A 19,508-nucleotide genomic window follows, 5' to 3' on the forward strand; every position below is an offset into this window, starting at 1 on the left:
ATCATATGAGTTGCTTCTGACAGGAGCAGCTTTGGGTTTCCTGCACTCTGTAGCAAAGTGCCCTAAGTCATTGCAGTTGTAGCATCTGACCTTGCTCTTGTCATACATGTTTGATTTGAAACTGCCAGTACTCTTTGACCCTGAGCCTGAGTATCCTCCTTTACCCTGAAACTTGTTCCCTGAAGCTTTCTTGTACCGGGGGTTCTTTCTGAACTTGATATGCTTAAACCTTGCAGCCATATAAGCCATTGACTTATCTTCCAGCTGCTCCAGCTCTTCTTGAGTGTAGAACTCATCCTCCGGTTCTTCAGAAACTTCATCAACTTCAGCTTCTACAATCTCAGTAATGGTAGAAGGATAGTCAGCTTTGATGGATGAACAATCACTCTGAGCAACAGTGTGATCATTGATACCATATTCAACTAATTGTTGATAACCAAAGTATGGTTGATCAGCAATCAGTGCAGTGGTCTTCTGTAAGGCCATACTCTTGGATTCTGTTGATCCACCACCATATATAATCTTTCTCTGTTCAAGTTCCATCTCAAACGTCTTCAGTTTTCCAAACAGCTTTTCCAAAGTCATAGTCCTGAAGTCGCTTCTTTCCCGGATGGTCTCTGTCTTAACAACTAGATGGGGTGGCATCACAAATGAGAACTTTCTGTTTATCTCTTTCTGTGGATAAGTCTTTCCATGCAGGGTGAGTTCATTCAACAACAACATGAATCTCTCATAGATTTGAGAAATGTTCTCTCCAGGTATTGCCTGAAATGCTTCATATCTGGCAATTAGCATATCGTATCTGTTTTCCCTGACTTCTTCAGATCCCTCCATCAATGCCTCAATAGTGTCCCACATCTGCTTTGAAGTTTTCAGACTTAGTATCAGATGTGTCATTGTCTTGGTCATTGATTCAACAATTATGAGTTGCAGATTATGATCCTGTGCAACATATTCCTTATCAGTGTCAGTGTATTCACTTTTCTCTTTGGGAACAGACTTCTGTGGAATACGAACACCATTTTCAACAGATTCAGGAATAATCTTCATAGGCACAAATGGACCATTTTCCAGAATCCCAATGAACATGGGATTAGCAACTCTGATGTACAACAACATCTTCATCTTCCAGTTGTTGTAGTCATCTTTGTCAAATGGAGGTACTTTGATTCCTAACTTGTGTGTCGACATTGTTATCAGATAAAATTACGATTGTACGGACAACTAGCTTTTCAGATTGGTTACGGATCTCAGATCTGTATATCGATCAGCTAAGCTCTGATACCAATTGTTAGGTCCAATCAGACGTAGAAGGGGGGGTTGAATACGTCGTACCAATTTCTTCGATTTAATTTAATTGCGGATAATCTTGTTTCAGTACATGTTAAATCAATCGTAAATAAATAACTCCAGCAAGTCGGGGAATATTCTTTGTATTAGAAATAATCCTCGGGTGCTACAAATTCCAACACAAGTGTCGGCTGCAGAGACTACAATCACTCTATTACAAACTCTCGATAAATACGATCTTCTAATTTAACTCTCGAGAATGTGTATAGTGTGTGCACTTACAAAGTGTGTAGTTGTTTTCAAATGAAAACACAAAGCTCTATTTATAGGCTTTACAAAATCTAACCATGGTTAACGAGTTCGTCCTGGACGGATTCGTTTTATAAAAATAAAACTATCTCCAAGGAACACAGGAGATTGGCGCCACTTTCATATACATATATATATATATATGAATATATGTATAGCTAAGTTGCGCTCCATATATACATATATGTATATTCCAGTGTCTTCAATTGTGAGAGTCAAACTTGGCGCCTCCTGGTCAAAGTTTGCGCTTGTACAGTGCATCCATATGTGGCTGAGACTTGGAACAACTTGGGAGTTTTAATCCACACACACAATGACTTGGAGTCGCAACATTTGACTCGGTCAAATGTTGCGCTTCAAGCATTGTTGCGCCTGTAATGCTTCACTGTATAGCACTTAGAAAGTAAATCAGGAATGAGAGTTGCGCCTCTTGCTTTGACTTCGAGTCAAAGCTTGCGCTTTTGACCAAAGTCAATACTTGCGCCATGGAGAACATCTCCTGTGTATATCTGATGAGTACTTGGAGAGAAAATCGTGTAGCTTAACTGAGGTTGACCTGAGTCAAAGCTTGCGCTTTGACTCTTGGTCAAACCTTGCGCCGAGTGCCCCTGAGATATGCTTAGGGACTTAGACAATATTTCCAAGTCTTCCCATTTGTACACACACACACATATATATATATATATGTATATATATAATTAATTGTTTTTTATTTAATTACTTGAATTTAATTGTATTCAAGTAATTCACAATTAATAATATATATATATATATATATATATATATAGCAATTAAATGCATTGACTTCTCCTGAACTGTTTAATTGACTTGATCAATTAATCCGTTGATAGAATCCACTGAATACTTTCGTACGTCCTGACGTTCAGTGCACTGGTCTGGTTCACGAACGACTCGAACTGAAATAATCCCTTGAATTCTTTTGCTTGATAATATACTTGATCAGTCATTCCGGGTTAGATATTGCTTCGATAAATTTGATTATAAATAATCAAATTAAATATACTGGAATCTTCTGGTCTTTGATACTTGATCTTAAGGCAATCTTGATAGCAGACACATAGAACTTTATTCTTCACTGAGGCTTGAACATGTTAATGAACTTCTTCCAGTGGACGGATGCTCGTCTCAGATATCTTGATTGTCTTTGTCTGTTCGTATCGAATCTCCAACCTGTATATTCCTGTATTATACTTACGTATTGTTTCCTGTCTTTTGTTGTGTTGAGTTATCGTAATTATAGTTACGTTACATTATGCTTTACAGTTTATTAGACAAATACTATAGAAAAACTAATTCTAATTCATAACTAAGACTCCCTCACTGGCTATTGCTTTTCTTCTTGCATATTAGGATCCTTATGAGGACTCTCATGAGTTCTCCAAACACGTTGGGCCTATCATGAAAATCATCCGGCTTTCCAAATAGATTCATTGCAACTTCCCTCATCTTGATGTTGATATTTTTTTTAAAAAATTGAGCTGCTACAGAATCTGTGGTATTTTGGAGCCTGGTATAGTATCTGAAAGTCAATACTGATATGTTAATTCCTCCAAAGGAGTAATAATTGAAATAAGGTGTTTACCATATTATTGGTTCCTCCCACTCCTTCCAGTTGCTACAAAGAACACTTGTTAGTGCTGGCTTCTGAAAATCATCAATCCTCATTAACAAATGTCTTTGATATTTAGTAGCACAACCATTTTGTCTCCAAAGATGCTTAACTTCGTTCAAGGTAAACGATATGTTTGAATAGTTTATGTAGCTGTCACAAAGTTATAATAAATTCATCTTTGGTATTTAACTCACTAAAGGTGGAATAGACTTATATATTGGATCAAATGTTTCTCATAGTGAATTTTATATTATGATCACAAATGCATGCACAGTCTTGTTTATCAACCAAGAATTAAATTGAGGAACACTATGAACCAGAGAAGCATGCAGCAATATCAACTGCCTTACAGAATTAAATTGGAAGATCAGTGGTTACTTTTGTTCATCATTCAAGTGAAATTAATGGATAAACATATGTAAAGGCTTGAGAGAGCACCAATTGCCTGGTTTCCCAATAATCAGTGACCGGTCCAACATTATACTGAGTGCAGCAGCCGTCAGGATCTTGTACATTTCATTCGCGAATCCTGCTTCAGAAGCTTTTCCTAAAACAAATTATGTCTACAGAACTGCTCTGGAGGTAGGTCACGAACTCGCGAAGAAGGCCACATCTATGGAAGCTTTAGAACTTTAATTTCTATGGAAGAAAGCCACATCTAGCATTGTGAATACATAACCTATATCCCAACATAGATTGTTAGATCCAGGTAGCATTTGAATGAACTCTAACCATAAGATACTCAGACTGAGCATAATAAGAGTCGGTATACAACCAAATCCCCTCCATAAACAAAATGACAGAGTGATATAATATTAAAAGAGATGTCTCCGAATATGATGCTGCTTTAAGAAGAATATCACAAACTCACAGTGAAAAATAATATGCTCTTTGGACTCTTGAATTGGCTTTAAACCAAAAGTTGTTCGACAACTGACAAAAATACCTCCATCTTCCCCAGTCTAACCCTTTCCGGTTAGTAATCACATTGTAAATCACAAATCACTCCTTCAACACAAAAGTCAGTGAACACTTGAGTCGGACATTGCAAAATTTCACACAAACAAATAGTAGTATATAGTAAAAGTTAGACTGATGTTTGTCATGAAACTCCAAAAAAATACAAATGGTTATGAGAATCTGTGCACCACCCGTTGCAAAATACTATACATACTAAGATGCAGATATCAGTCAGTCTTTGAGAAGTAGAAAAAGTAACTTTAACTTAATCAGCAAAGTGTAATAATATCTTATGTTCTTGAAGAAGTTACATACCTTCTCTAGTGGATAAGCTGTTTTACCGCAAGTAGCACATTTATCTTGTGTGCCAGAAAACATGCCAGTAGCTTTGCTAGGTGACTTTGTCTAGATAGAAGGATAATTAGATATTAAATGAGGTGTAGAACAATGTAAATACTTCAACCATAAGCCAATTGTAAGAGACATTTACCAGCACTGGAGTTAACTGATCAGCTGACTTTGCAGCTGCAGCAAAATTATACGTGACAGAAAGTTCTTGTTGAAGTTTCCCGATTCCTTGTACAGCTGCTCAAAGTGTGGCTTGCAGTACAACACACCTTCCATTGAGGAGTAGTTGCTCAGCTGTTCAGTAATAACAATAATAAGATTAGCACATAAGATGACTTAGCATATAATATAGGTCCGAGTTTAATAAATCCCTTATGGCGCTCCTAGAAAACCATAACTTAACACACCTTTATTAAGATCATCAAATAACAAAATAATATATACCACACGAATTGTCGGAGGTTAAAACATAAAGAAAGCAGTCAAAAACTCTGTTAGTTCAATACTCAAACACTTAGACTGCGATCAGTTAAAGTAGTGATATAAATGAAAAGTGAAGAGGGTTACCATTTTATTGAGTTTTTAAATCCAAATTCACCTCATCGTCAACACAAAGAACTAAATCAAACGCCTGAAAATACAAAATCATAATCAAAATCAGACTTAATAAAAAAAGAACTAAATCAAACGCCTGAAAATACAAAATCATAATCAAAATCAGACTTAATAAACAGGCAAAGCATTCACCAGAGTGCAGAGAGGAATCCAAACTAAAATCATCAGACCTCCGGCCATGGTACAACCCATCAGATTCGGAAATCTTGTTCCGCTGTGCAACAGAGGTCATTTAATCAAAACACGGTTGTAAACAACGTATCTATATTTATACATGAAAGATCGTTACCTGATCCATTACACAGAGGCTTCGTTTATTAAGAAGAAGCTGATTGAGGAAAGAGTTTCAACCGACAATGGGAAGAGGGTTTCCAGGGGAGAAGTAGAACAATAACATAACAATGAAATTTGAAAATTGAAATTGAAAGATAAGGTTAAAAGGGGAGGTAACATAGTGGTGCATAAGTCAATCGCAGCAGAAAAAGTAATCATCAATTACACAGGTCTGCATAATTAATGAGCATGCTGCGCCAAACATTGGGGGCGTTTGGCTTAACTTAAAAGTGTGACTTATTGCTTAAAATAAAGAAGTAGATTATAATTGATAAGTGATCTTGAGTTAGAGCATCTCCAACGGTGTTGGCTATAATCGTTGGCTAAATTGGACCTGTAAGACATTATATAAAATTTGCTGAACCTGTAAGACATTTTGCTTCGACGGTATTGGCTATATTGGTTGGCTATAATTTAAAAATAGTATGTTATTAATATTTTAGTTTGTTAAAATAGAATATATCAGCTCAGTATAGTAATAAATGATGTGTAATCTTCCTACAGATTTTTTACAGACCTGCAGAGGTTCGACAAATATAGCCATCCATAGGAGGTTGGCTAAAATTATAGACAACAGTCTCATGTGGTTGGAGTGCGCTTTTTTCAACAGATTGGCTATATTTTTTATATATGGTATGCCAACTCATTTTTTACCTAAGGGTTTTGTAAGGTTGGAGATGCTCTTATAAGTTATTAAAAGTGTTTGGATAACTTTTTCTTACAAGTCAATTGAGTGTTTGGTAATTTAAATGTATAAATTTTAAAAAAAATCAAATTATTAAAATAAAAAAGACTTTATTAATAAATAAAGTTTGTTATATATTAAAATTTTTAAAACTTCATAATAAATACAAATCACTGGAAAAACTCAAAAAAAGCTAGCATGTCTAGCTTCCAGCTTCTGGCTTAAAAATCCAAAATAAGCGCTTCTGCTTATTTTTACCAAACACCACATAAAAAGTAGAAGCTGCTTAAAGTGCTAAAAGAAGCCCGGAAACACTTATAAGAAGCTTAGCCAAACACCCACATTATTGAGTAATGGCAGGTCTTGTAAATAAGAGGGCCGAGAGGGGCAGTCATAGTAAAAATGACTCGATTTTGTCTTCAGGATTTATATTCTTTAGATAAGTAGATTTTTATTTTTATTTTTCGAGGATTTTCTGAAAAAATAGAAATTTTAAGATAAATATTTGATATTTTATAACGGATTTTGTAGTGGACACACACTAACACACACTAACAACCACTTTTTAAGTAAGCGGAGGATTTCTATTGGCTAAAACTCATTAATAATCATGGCCCCCTGCATATGCACAAAAATCATGATTAATAAAAACCCTCCACCTCAACAAAAAATATTAGTAAATACCCATTTTATAAATCTATTTTTTCATGTTCCCCTAGAACAAACACAATATCGTAAAAGTCAGAGACATAAAATAGAAATAACTAGAAAAAAACCATATAATCAACCGAATCAACAATAATTTAACTAATTCGACGAGTTATTAATGAATTAATCGCTATTTTAAAATAAATAATTAACAATTTTGATAATAATACTCATAATTAGTAGTCGTAAATTCGTAATGGTCCGAGAATTGAATAGTTAAAAACAATTTAATTCATTAAATAAACAGAAAATACTACTAGTAAAGCCACTTATGAAAAACACAACTTCAGCAGAGTCCTAATCATTCCTTAAAAAGTTAGGATACCTACTTCATTCCTCATTTTTAAGGATTGTGGAACCATTCCTCATACTATTTTTAAGAATGAAATATTCACTTTTATCCTTTTTCCTACTCTTTCCCTCATTTCTCTCTCCTACCTACAAGTTGAATATAATATTATAATTATAATAATAATAAGAAATAAAAATAAAGAATATTGTTGGAGTTCTCATTCAATAAAATGTAGTAATCTTTTAAAAAATGCATATTTTATTATATATTTAGGGAACGGAGACTCGGCTGCAGATGCTCTTAGACTCCGGAAGAAATTAAGTTCAAGTAGTAGAAGTCTACGACGTCGTTACAGGTCCTTTGACTAACCGACTTCCCTCCGTATAAATACTACTTGGCGGCAATAAATCAGACACAACATGATACGATCAATCAACAAAACTATCTAATCAAATCAGAATCAGAATCAATGGGTGTTCACAATCTCTGGGAACTCTTGTCTCCCGTCGGCCGCCGCGTCAACGTCGAGACTCTCGCCGGAAAAAAACTCGCTATCGGTACTCTTTCCACTGAAATCCCTAACCCTAATTTACTCAATTTTTCTCCCAAATTTAACTGTCACATAAATAAATTCTAATTTAATTACTGCGTGTCTGTTCGTTTTTACAGATGCCAGTATCTGGATGGTTCAATTTATGAAAGCGATGAGAGATGAGAAAGGAGAGATGGTGAAAAACGCTCACATTTTGGGCTTTTTTCGACGGATTTGTAAGCTTTTGTTTCTTCGTGTTAAGCCTGTTTTTGTATTTGATGGCGCTACGCCTGTGCTTAAGAGGAGAACTGTTGCTGCTCGGAGGAGACAGCGTGAAAATGCTCAGACTAATATCCGTAAAACTGCTGAGAAATTGCTGATTAATCATGTGAGATCATTTGTGTTTTTGTTATCGGAGTTTAAGTTACTTTGATTGTGCGGAATAGGAATGTATTTACGGTGTTATGTGAATTTCAGTTATTTGGAAGTAGAGGTATAAACTATAGTATGTATGAGTTAAATGATTAACTTGACTGGCTTGTGAGTTTATTTTTGTTAGGATCAAAGTCGTTGTGGAAGTTAAATTATTAAGACATTTCATTTTTCCGTCTGTCTTTATAGATGAAGACACATAGGTTGCAACAACTGGCAGAAAATCTTAAGGACCAAAGACAACAAAATAATGCTAAGGGTAAAAGAAAAAGCAAAGATAAAGAACAGAAAGCTGCAGACACTTCAGAAGGAAAGAAACCTGTTTCCGGAAGCTCTAATCAAGAAGTAATTGATGAAATGTAAGACCTTTATTGGGTCTGATATGAAAATCTACTTGATGTGTAAAAAGATTAAATAGTTTGACCTTGTGTTCATGAAGGTTGGCTGCCTCTCTTGCGGCGGAAGAAGATGGGAGTCAAATGCACCATGCTTCAACATCTGTGTCTGATGCAAAGGGTAAAAGGAAAATCACAGATATAGCTTTAGAAGGAAAGGAACCGGTTTCTGGAAGCTATAATCAAGAAGCAATTGATAAAATGTAAGGCCTTTACTAGGTTGGATCTGATTTTTGTCTTGGCAGGAAAAAGGTTTGAAATTTGTCCTTTGTGTTCATGAAGGCTGGCTGCCTCCCTTGCGGCGGAGGAAGATGGGAGGCAAACGGACCATGCTTCAACATCTGTTGCTAGTGTACCTTTCGAGGAAGAGGATGATGAGGCAGAAGAGGAGATGATTCTTGTAAGTGTTTCATGCATTGTTAAGTTGCATGCAAGAAACCTGATGTAGTGGTTTGACTTTTGATATGTCTGATTGAAATTCATCATGTACCTGTATCTCTGCAATATGGTTATATGCAGTAGCTGTTATTCTACTTTTGTCTTATTGCTAATTTGTCAATGTGTTATATTTTCTTTTATTACTGAAAATTATATATTATTGCTGTATACTCCTGAAAAATATATATATATATATAGGCACATGCTCAAATGAGAACTTTCTTAAAATGAGAACCGTGAGAACTTTTTTAATTTATCAATATCTCATTCATTTGAAGGGCCCCGCCAGGGGCACCTTCACAAAAAATGTATATAATTAAGGTCTCCACCTAGCTAGTCGAAAAAAAAAATAAAAAAAAATCACTGATGACGTGGCAGTGGATTTTTTTTTTTGAATTTTTTTTTTTGACTAGCTAGGAAGAGACTAGTTTTATATACATTTTTTACATTGGGTACCCACTAGTTTGATGTTTAGATTAGCCAAAATATGATAAATTAAGGAAGTTCTCACGGTTCTCATTTTAAGAAGTTCTCACTGGAGTAACCCTCTCTCTCTCTCTCTCTCTCTATATATATATATATATATATATATATATCTTTTCCTAGCTAAAAAATTATCATCAATGCTCTTTTTAGTGTCCTTGTTGGGTGCATCTTTGAATAATGATTTTGTGCGACTTAGCTGGGTGTTATATAATGTACCCCATTATTCAGCTATGTTAAATTTGGGGTAATACTTCACCATTTAAATTTAGATTCTCGTCCAAACAAGTAGTTTTGTTCTTGGGAATGTGTTGTATATGACAATCACAATGTAAAATAATAGTGAGTAAATATCTTACAGTTTTCTGCTTGTGTAGCCAACAATGAATGGGCAGATGGATCCTGCTGTCTTAGCTGCTTTACCTCCTTCTATGCAACTTGATCTTCTTGCGCAGGTTAGGACTCTTTATATGATATTCCTTAAGTTGACAGATTTCAATAATTGGCTTATTATCTGTGCAATACTATTTATGTGCCCATGTTTTGCAGATGAGAGAGAGGCTAATGGCTGAAAATAGGCAGAAGTACCAGAAAGTTAAGAAGGTAGCCACATTGATACTATATAAAGTCGAACGCAGAGCAGAAGTTATAGATATGGGTAATTTTAGTCTGATAAAGGTCTGCATAGTTGATCATCAGTTGACTTGTTTCTTATCATTTTCATACAGGTTCCCGAAAGATTCTCAGAGCTACAAATACAGTCTTATCTTAAAACTGTTGCTTTTCGGCGGGATATAGATGAAGTGCGTAAATCTGCAGCTGGGAAAGGAATAGGTGGTGTACAGACATCACGGATAGCATCTGAACCTAACCGAGAGTTTGTTTATTCTTCATCCTTTACTGGTGATAAACAGTGAGTAAATACCCAAACAATATCTGATTATCATATATTTCATTGCATGGAGCCTTTTGGGATATATATTAAATGCTATAATGCTGTACATTTATATTTTTATCGGATTTTTTTCCGAAATTTCTATCTTTTCAAGTGTAAGAACTCATGTTGAACAATATGACTAAATTGAAAGGGTCGTAGCATCTGCTGGACTAGACCAAAACAGCCGTGAGCAACAACAAATGCCAGTTGCCCCTTCAAATACTTCAGATGGATCTGTTCCCACCAAGAAGTTCAGTGTTTCGGGATCAGTAGCAGATCAGTCTAGTGCTATAAATCACAATGATGTTGAGACATATCTGGATGATAGAGGTCATGTTAGGGTCAGTAGGGTAAGAGCAATGGGATTGCGAATGACTCGTGACTTGCAAAGAAATTTGGATCTGATGAAGGAGTCAGAGGTGGAGAGTCTAAACACCGCCATAAATACAAGTTCTGCTGCTGTGTCTGAAGAACTCTCTAGTAAGATGCAGCCTCTAGAAAGTCTAGATTTGGGTGATGATGAAATTGCTGTCCATCCTAGAAGTGAAGAGTTCATAAATAGTAGAACTCCTCTAGAGGTTACGTTTGACGTTGATGGTGAGAACAGAGACGATGATGATGATTTATTTACTCGCTTAGTTGCAGGAGATTCAGATTTGGGTGTTTCTTCTGATGAAGAAATTAAAACAAAAAAGTGCTCCGATTCTGATTCAGACTGTGAATGGGAAGAAGGCGTCATATTAGACAAAAATAATATTCATCATGAAGTAGAAGTAGGAGAATATCCATCTACTATGCATAACCGTAAATGTCATGAAATTAATTTGCAACTGGAGGAAGGTCTTTTGGATGGTCAAATTTGTGCTTCCTCATGTCTATCGAATTACAAGGAATCAGACATGGAAGCTGATGCTGGAAATGATGTGGAATGGGAGGATGGATCATCTGACATTCCTGGACATACTTTCTCATGTCAACCGATATACAAGGAAGTTGTGTACAAAGGTGACATGGAAGAAGAAATCAATTTTCAGGAAGCCATAAAAAGGAGTCTCGAGGATTTGGGACATGAGAAACACATCAATGATTCACCTGAAGACAAAGAACATATTGAAGGTCAAGAAGTAGATATAGAGGGGATGCCTGATGGGTCAAACAATCATATTAAGCATTTACTCATGCCTAAGGTATCTGCAGAGTCTGTTATTCAAACAGTTGGTTCCAATGTATGTGGTGGAGCTCAAAAGCTGAACAATGTATGCGAGTTTGATATCCCAAATACCTATGATCGCCCATTGATCCAGTCTGAATTTTGTACAGATGTTGACTTAGATGGCGCTGCTCCATTGATTGATAGATCTGGTGACAGCACCCAGACTATTCAGCCAGATATAGGGCAAAATGGCAGTGGAAGCAGTAAGTCTTATGCCCAAAGCAAGTGTGTGAAATCAGGTACACCTACTGAGAATGAAGGAGGTCACGTAGTTGAATCAAAGGTTTTGCAAAATGTACGCGAGACTCTTCCGTCATTCGGCTCGCCATGTCAGATTGGTCAGGTGCAGCCTGGAAACATAGGTACCCCTGGCATCACCTCTGATTCAGTATCACCTGATGTGTGTTTAAGTATTGGTGATGCTCAACAGTTTGATTTGAAGAATCCTGCAATGGAACATTTGACGGGTGCTGGAGTGTTTACTAAATCTTTTGTTAGAGAATCTATTAGAAATGATACTGTACAAAGCTTCGCTGAAGGAGATGATGATGTAAACAATTGTACAGAGAACTCTGTTATGATGGATTCCTTGAAGGAGCAGGTTGAAAAGACAAGGGTTAATTTGGAAGAGGAAATGCAAAGACTGCGTAAAGAGCGCCTATTTTTAGGAGTTGAGAAGAGAAAGCTTGAACGTAATGCAGAAGCTGTAAGCAGTGAGATGTTTACAGAATGTCAGGTGCGCTTTAAAACTTCATATGACTGTTGCAAAGTATCTATAATTATTCAAAAGGGATTTCTCGTAACAGACACTAAACAGTAAATAATGACCTCATCGAAATCCAGCATGTTTCAGAAGTTCTCTTGTCTAGTCTTGCTCACCTTGGAGACTCAGAAATTATAATAATGTTGCAGCACTCATTTGGCATGTATATTTTTTTATCCTGTTTGGGATGAAGATAGTAGTTTCTTTTCCATTTAGGGATTCCCTTTTATGTATATCTTCTTTTGTTTTCGGTATGGATCCCAAAGGCTCATTTTTTTATAGAACCTAAAATGAGATCTCTATTCTAATTCCACTATGTTCCAATCAGTAGGACTGCCAAAAGAAGAAGTGATTGGAAGATAGAAAGTCTTCAACAGCAGACATCTTTTTATTGGAAGGAAATTCTTAAGACATGGATTTTCATGTATTTTAGTGTTTCATGTACCTGAGTTTGAAACACTTACACAAAATGGATTCTTGTACTTTTTGTAAGACATCAAATAAAAACAGAGTTAGATGAATTTATTATTTGTATTGTATCCCTCTCTCCACACACACACACAGTCACACACACACACACATACATACATATACATACATATATATATATATATATATATATAGAGAGAGAGAGAGAGAGAGAGAGAGAGAGGCAGTTGCTCCAATACAAATCAAAATTATGTTAGCTTTTAGTCTTCGATGTGATTTATAAAAAAAATTATGTTAGCTTTTAGTTTTTATTATAAGGAGGTTGTAGTGGAGTAAGACTATATATATATGGGTTGCGCTCAAGAGAGAAGCTATCCAAAAAATAAAACCTTAGAACCACTAAGGTTCTGCTGCAGAGCCCTAAATTTTAATTAGATTTTCGAGATCTAAATCTAAATACTTTTTTTTTGCATCATTATGCGTGTTCAAAAAATAATTTTGAAATATAGTACATAAACACGACACTTTTTGCATCTGCAGTTCTGCTGCAGAACCTTTATTAATACTAGAAAGTTCTAAGGGTTCTTAAGGTAAGAGTTCTAAGGGGAACATGACCCAAATGTTATGACATATATGTATGTGTATATATAGACAGACAAACTACACACTAAATGGCGTCGTGTACTTTTGTGTTTGATTTTCTGAACTCAAATACTAATCTTCACAGGGTGCCCAAATTTGCTGCGTTCGACATATTTTTGTTGTCGGCCTTTTGGAAAATGATACGTATAGTGGATGATAACATTTTGAACACTACAAAAAGGAAGTTGCCTATCTAAGTTAAAGCAGATCTGTGCCCATATATTGGGTAGTAATTAAGTTTTAATGCTACTATTATAATTTTTTTATCTGGTGTTATACTGATTAATGAAGTGACAACAAGATAGTGTCCTAATTCAGTCAAATATCAGAGATGACCTATCAAGGAATCTAGCATGGTATTTTAATTAATGTTTGAAAACTCAGATTGAGCTAGCTAGGAATGTTTTACTGTTTACTGGTGCACATTTTTGCTCTCCGAAGCCGGTTCCCATCTGTTTTTATTCTGTTAAGGACAAGTTCAATGCATCTGAATATCTGCTCTTGATTATAGGAACTGCTTCAAATGTTTGGCTTGCCATATATCATAGCACCAATGGAGGCTGAAGCTCAGTGCGCATTTATGGAACTTGAGAATCTTGTTGATGGTGTTGTAACTGATGACTCTGATGTGCTTTTGTTCGGAGCACGAAGTGTGTACAAAAATATCTTTGATGATCGCAAATATGTAGAGACATACCTTATGAAGGTTTGTGTCTTGGATGACATTTACTTCATGTTAATTTAGCTCTTTAATGTACCTTTGCAATGCATCTTTGCAGGTCCAATGTCTGGTGTCACTTTATTCTTCTGCTTAATTTCTTGGGTTTTTGTTTCTTGCCTAACCTTAGTTTTTTTAATAACCTAGAATCTATCTGAGACAATCATCGGTTTTTCTCTATCTGTTATATTCAGGACATTGAAAATGAGTTGGGCTTAAATCGAGAAAAATTAATTCGTATGGCACTGCTTCTTGGGAGTGATTATACTGAAGGTGTAAGGTGAGACAAATTTTGTGGTTATCTGTATCTGTATACACTTGATTCTGCTAACCTGTTGACTGTTTTGAAATTAGTATCTAAATATCAGTTGCAAGTATTATTTTTGGGCTCATATAGGAGCTGTTTTGGTGTGCTGTTGTTAACACAAGTTTTAAAAACTGAAATTCTCTAGTTATTTGAAAACAGAGCTGTTTAGTAATAGTTGTTTTAATACTTATATTAGTAGGAAGCTGCTGAAGAATTGTATGGATGAAATGCCCTTTGATGGAGGTTATGAATACATGTGTAAAATGTTTGTTTCTCTCTATATTGTTGCAGTGGGATTGGCATTGTTAATGCTATTGAAGTCATAAATGCATTTCCTGAGGAAAATGGCCTTCACCAGTTCAGGGAGTGGGTTGAATCTCCAGATCCAACTATACTTGGAAAAGCTGAGGTTTTTAGCAAGAATTCCTTAAATTGCAGTTCAGAAGGTGCAGTTCACGGACCAGTTGATGATCTACTTGAGAAGAAGCAACACTTCATAAATAAGCATGTAATATCAGATCTGTAATTTCTGACCATTACTTGTTATTTGAAAATTCACTACATGCCTTTCTTATTAATTTGTTGTATTTTTGTTATTCAGAGAAAAGTAAGCAAAAACTGGCATTTTCCTTTTACTTTCCCAAGCCAAGCAGTAATTTCAGCATACAACTCCCCAAAAGTGGACAAGTCAAAGGAGACATTTTCATGGGGGAAGCCAGATCATTTTGTTCTTCGCAAGTGAGTTGATTTGAGATCATTCTTGACTGTATTTAGGACTTGCATTTGTTGGACATCACCTAACAGCTTAGTTTGTGGGTCTGATCTCTGAGTCTAGATGGGGATCAGTGACTATTGTACCACAGAGAATTATGATGAAGATGAATAGAGAATTCCGCAATCAATACATAATGAACACAAAAACGGTCCCTAAAAGCTACATATATATGATGTCAAATATTGTAAACCCTAATAACCTACTCGGAAAAGATTTTATATTGAGGATCTTGAACAGGAGGGAAGTACGTAAAATAACCAAATACTTAAGAAAGTTCAGAACAAGAACAAAGAAACAAATCATGACTAGGCAAAAGAAAGCACTGAAGAAATATTAAAAGAATTCCTAAATCTGTAAAACTGAAACAGGATGTAAAATGTTCATCTGTAGAATGTATGTTGTTAAGTGTCATTCTACACAAGTAGGTATTCCAAAATACCAGTGAAGATACGTACTCCATGTATATGCAGCTGCTTTATGTCATTCAAGTGTTCTCTTGCATTTTGTGCTGTTGAGCAAGTCGTTTGTCTTTCTTAGTGCAGCTTGTGAAACTTGTGCGTCCTGACTAATGGAAAAAGTCTCCAAGCCCTTTTAATTATAATTATATATACAGGGGGTCAAGTTTCATTTAAATCCTTAGAGTTATATATGTTCTTTTCCAGAATATTAATATTGCATTATATTGTAAAATATATATTTTTGCATAGATATTTTTATAATTGAAAAGATAAGGAAAATATTGTGTTATGCTAAAAAAAATATTATGTTATTAATTAATGATATAAACATTTTGTTTGCAAAAGAATATTGTATTCTAAGTTAATTTTAAAAAAATTGTGTCCTGCAGCAGAAAAATAAATTGCAAGAGCGAATAGATATGAGCTTTTGATTGAAGATTGTATGTTCTAGGTCGTAAGTCAAGCCAAGTTTCTGGTTGTTCTTGACCCTGCATATATATATATATATATATATATATATATATATATATATATATATATATATATATAATAGTCATATTGCTTGTAAGTTGTATCAGTTTAAGTGTATGAAATGATTTTAGTAATTTAAAATTTATGTAATTAAATAAAATAGAGTTAACTCGAAAAAACAAATTGCTCATATGTGTAGACTGACTATGAGCGTATTTTGTGGTGTTCAAAAAAGGTGAATAAATTTGCACATTCGATTTAACTTGAACGAATGAAGTGACTTGACCCATAAAGAATGTGTTTAGTGTTTGTGATCTGATTGAGCTTTTTTGTATTTTAACAGACTTTGCTTGGAAAAGTTTGGATGGGGGACTGAAAAGTCTGATGATGTTCTTGTACCTGTCTTGAATGAGTACAATAAGCATGAGGTAAAATTTCTACACACACACACATATTAAGTTGTTTTCTCTACTCATCAAGTGCACGAGAAAAATTAATCTGTACACTTCTCAAAAGAAATTGTAATATCTTATCACCTTAAGCATCATCAAAAAAATAAAATAAAATCCAAACAAGTGTGACATGTTGCACGAGAATCAACAGTAGTCATGCCGTTGTACTTGTTCTGCTCCTGCTCTTTGATCATGGTAACGATGGAAGAGGAACTAATGCTTTCATTTTCTGTCTTCTCTGATTAAACAACAAAAGACGCAACTTAGATTGGAAGCATTTTACTCTTTCAATGAGAGATTTGCCAAAATTCGTAGTAGAAGAGTTAAAGAGGCTGTCAAATTATCAAGGGGGGACAAGGCCTCAGGGTTAATGGATGATACCAAGCTAGGAAATCCGAAAGGCAGCAAAAGAAGAAAACTAAGCTCAGGTCGGGCTGGTCCAGGAGAAGATGTTAGCATTTCAGATGGTCTAGCTGCTGGACAGGAAAGTAAATCTAATGAAGCAGCAACTGCTGGTTGCTCTAGGAAAAAGAAGGTTCATGGAGAGCCTTGCACACCTGAGGAGAAAAACTCGGAATCATTGATGCAGGCGGTTGGAAGGGAGAACACCAATGGAAGATCAAAATTGGGTTGCCGAGGGAGAAGCAGGGGTCGAGGCAAAGGTCGATCAGGCAAACGCGGGAGAGGAAAAGAGAGCTCTACTTTCGATTGTGCTGAAATTAGCTCCAGTGATAAACTTGATAAAGATCAACCAGATGAAAAACATGATAGGTCACACCAAGTCCGTCGGGTAAGCTTTCTCGAACACCAGCAACTTTATTTATGCTATGAAAAATTAATGGTTTTCGTGTTCGTGTGATCGTGTCTAGGACAGTAATATAACATTAATTACTACAAGCTTCCTAGCTTGATGCATGAGTGTTGCAGATGACAAATAACTTTTTTAAAAATTACTGATTTTCCTTTTTTATAAAAAATAAATAAATCTTGTTACGTGTCACTTGCAGTCTACACGTCCTCGGAAGGCTGTGAGATATGTTATGAATGATTCAGACGGCGAGGAATTGGCTGATGCTGGCCAAGATGGTGGAAGTACTGTTGACGTAGGAAGGGTAGATCATGCCAACAGGGACATGGGTACTGCTTATAATGCCAGTGCCAGTAAATTGAAGCATCATGTGCTTGTGAAACCTTCTTCTGACAACATTCAGTCTGGGAGTGGATTCTGCCCGGATGAGGCTGAACTTGATATTGGTACAGATCATGTTAATTTGGATCAAAATGGCACACATTTAAATGCAGATGAAGATTACCTAAAAACAGGGGGAGGATTTTGCTTTGTGGCTGATGACGTAGACAATGACACTGACACACACTTTAAGGCAGATGAAGATTGCCTTAAAACAGGTGGTGGATTTTGCTTTGTGGCTGATGACGTAGACAATGACACTGACACACACTTTAATGCAGATGAAGATTGCCTTAGAACAGGTGGTGGATTTTGCTTTAAGGATGATGATGTGGAGAATGACACTTGCATGCATTCTAATGCAGATGGAGATTACCTTAAAACAGGGGGTGGATTTTGCTTTGAGGATGATGACGTAGATAATGACCAAGAAAAAAGTGCTTACAGTCCAGCGGGAGATGTTTTTCACAGCAATGACACAGGAAAAAGTGCCACAGGGGGTGGATTTTGCTTTGAGGATGATGACTTAGATAATGACAAAGAAAAAAGTGCCTGCAGTCCAGCGAGAGATGTTTTCCACGTTGACACAGAAACAAGTGCCTACAGTCCAACAAGAACTATACTTCACGACTATGACAACCCTTCTAATTGTTCTGTTTCACACTCGAGATCAGTGGATGAGATTCAAGCTGGAGATTATACAGATAAACCGTATGATATGCCAGATTCAGGTAATATTGATGTCACGAAGGAACGCAATAAGAAGCATGTCAATGTAGCTGGATCTAGTAACATTGTGGTTGGAGACGATCCTGGAGCCAGATCCGGACAATTTTTAAGTGCTATGCCTAACTTGAGAAGAAAGCGAAAGAGTTAACAGAATTCACGCCTAATAGTTTTTGTACTTAGGTATTACTGTTTCGTTAATTTTTCCTAATTTATTTGGGTTAAGCTTCCTCCGACTCTCCGAGTTTGTACTTGGACACTTAAAGTGAGTTAAGCATGGGAAGTTCTGACTTATCTGATGATAGCTGTATAATCAATTCACATGGCCCGAGTTCCACAATCTGAAAGCGGTGAGGTCTAATATTGTAGAAATTGTGAGAGTGTGGTAAAATTATCAGTTTTAATCACTATTTTGGCAGGAACGTCATCTTGATTCTTGATCATCTTGCGTGTGTATGATAAAAATAAGAGTTTGATACACATGTTTAATAGATGCTGTGAGATAAGCATTCTCACAAATTATTACAGTACATTTACTATTATTTTGGGTGCATACGTGAAAAATAAATATATCAGTCCAATTTGCATTTGTAAAATGGATATGTTGATATGCATATTTTGAATTAGATATTGCAAGTAAATAATTTTAAATAATTTTGTTTTTTTTTTGCTTAGAAGAGTTGTTAATCATTCTTTGATCAGGTATTGAGTTTTCATTTAGTATACAGTATACTGTAAGGAACATAATCAAGACCTAGTAAAGAAAAACACACGCAAACTACCCATGCCTTGCAATATCCCATACTTGGTGATGAATACTTGTTTATATGAAAGATGGTGGATTAGAAAACGTTGCTCCGACTTGCCAATATACTTCGGATTATTATTGTTAAAATCTTGTAGAATCACACACGTGCTACAGGAAAATGGGTGCTCTCAAAGGAGTTTCTTTCGAAATTCCTTCACACGATAGAA

General features: G+C 35.7%; 1 protein-coding gene and 1 long non-coding RNA gene across 5 annotated transcripts; one reads left to right on the forward strand and one right to left on the reverse strand.

Annotated features, from left to right (window-relative positions):
- Positions 1-2,969: 2,969 nt before the first annotated feature.
- On the reverse strand, positions 2,970-5,681 carry LOC108211637 (uncharacterized). 4 transcript variants are annotated; one of them, XR_010289904.1, is made up of 6 exons: positions 5,445-5,681; positions 5,288-5,369; positions 5,108-5,171; positions 4,683-4,834; positions 3,203-4,597; positions 2,970-3,139 (listed from the first exon to the last, which is right to left on the reverse strand). It is a non-coding gene; the product is annotated as an uncharacterized LOC108211637 (long non-coding RNA). The 4 variants fall into 4 exon arrangements; XR_010289903.1 differs by having other exon boundaries at positions 2,973-3,127; XR_001805085.2 differs by lacking the exon at positions 2,970-3,139 and having other exon boundaries at positions 3,450-3,911; positions 4,104-4,597; positions 5,445-5,675.
- Positions 5,682-7,512: 1,831 nt separating this feature from the next.
- Positions 7,513-19,080, forward strand: LOC108214567 (DNA repair protein UVH3). Its single transcript, XM_017386634.2, has 16 exons — positions 7,513-7,730; positions 7,843-8,093; positions 8,327-8,496; positions 8,577-8,735; positions 8,815-8,932; positions 9,831-9,908; positions 10,003-10,056; positions 10,182-10,366; positions 10,542-12,339; positions 13,949-14,143; positions 14,350-14,435; positions 14,754-14,970; positions 15,064-15,200; positions 16,510-16,594; positions 16,875-17,408; positions 17,626-19,080. Exons 1-16 carry the CDS (start codon positions 7,643-7,645, stop codon positions 18,682-18,684), a joined length of 5,214 nt encoding a protein of 1,737 aa, XP_017242123.2. The 5' UTR covers positions 7,513-7,642; the 3' UTR covers positions 18,685-19,080.
- The last annotated feature ends 428 nt before the right edge of the window (positions 19,081-19,508 follow it).

Source organism: Daucus carota, chromosome 3, assembly GCF_001625215.2.
Source record: "Daucus carota subsp. sativus chromosome 3, DH1 v3.0, whole genome shotgun sequence".
Classification (NCBI taxonomy): Eukaryota; Viridiplantae; Streptophyta; class Magnoliopsida; order Apiales; family Apiaceae; genus Daucus; species Daucus carota.

What these genes read in the sequence shown, in the direction of transcription:
- LOC108214567 (XM_017386634.2), top strand. Translation starts at nt 7,643, where the DNA reads ATGGGTGTTCACAATCTCTGGGAACTCTTGTCTCCCGTCGGCCGCCGC. An exon ending in AACTTGATCTTCTTGCGCAG is followed by an intron (nt 9,909 to 10,002) that starts GTTAGGACTCTT and finishes CATGTTTTGCAG; the next exon opens with ATGAGAGAGAGGCTAATGGC. An exon ending in AGTACCAGAAAGTTAAGAAG is followed by an intron (nt 10,057 to 10,181) that starts GTAGCCACATTG and finishes ATTTTCATACAG; the next exon opens with GTTCCCGAAAGATTCTCAGA.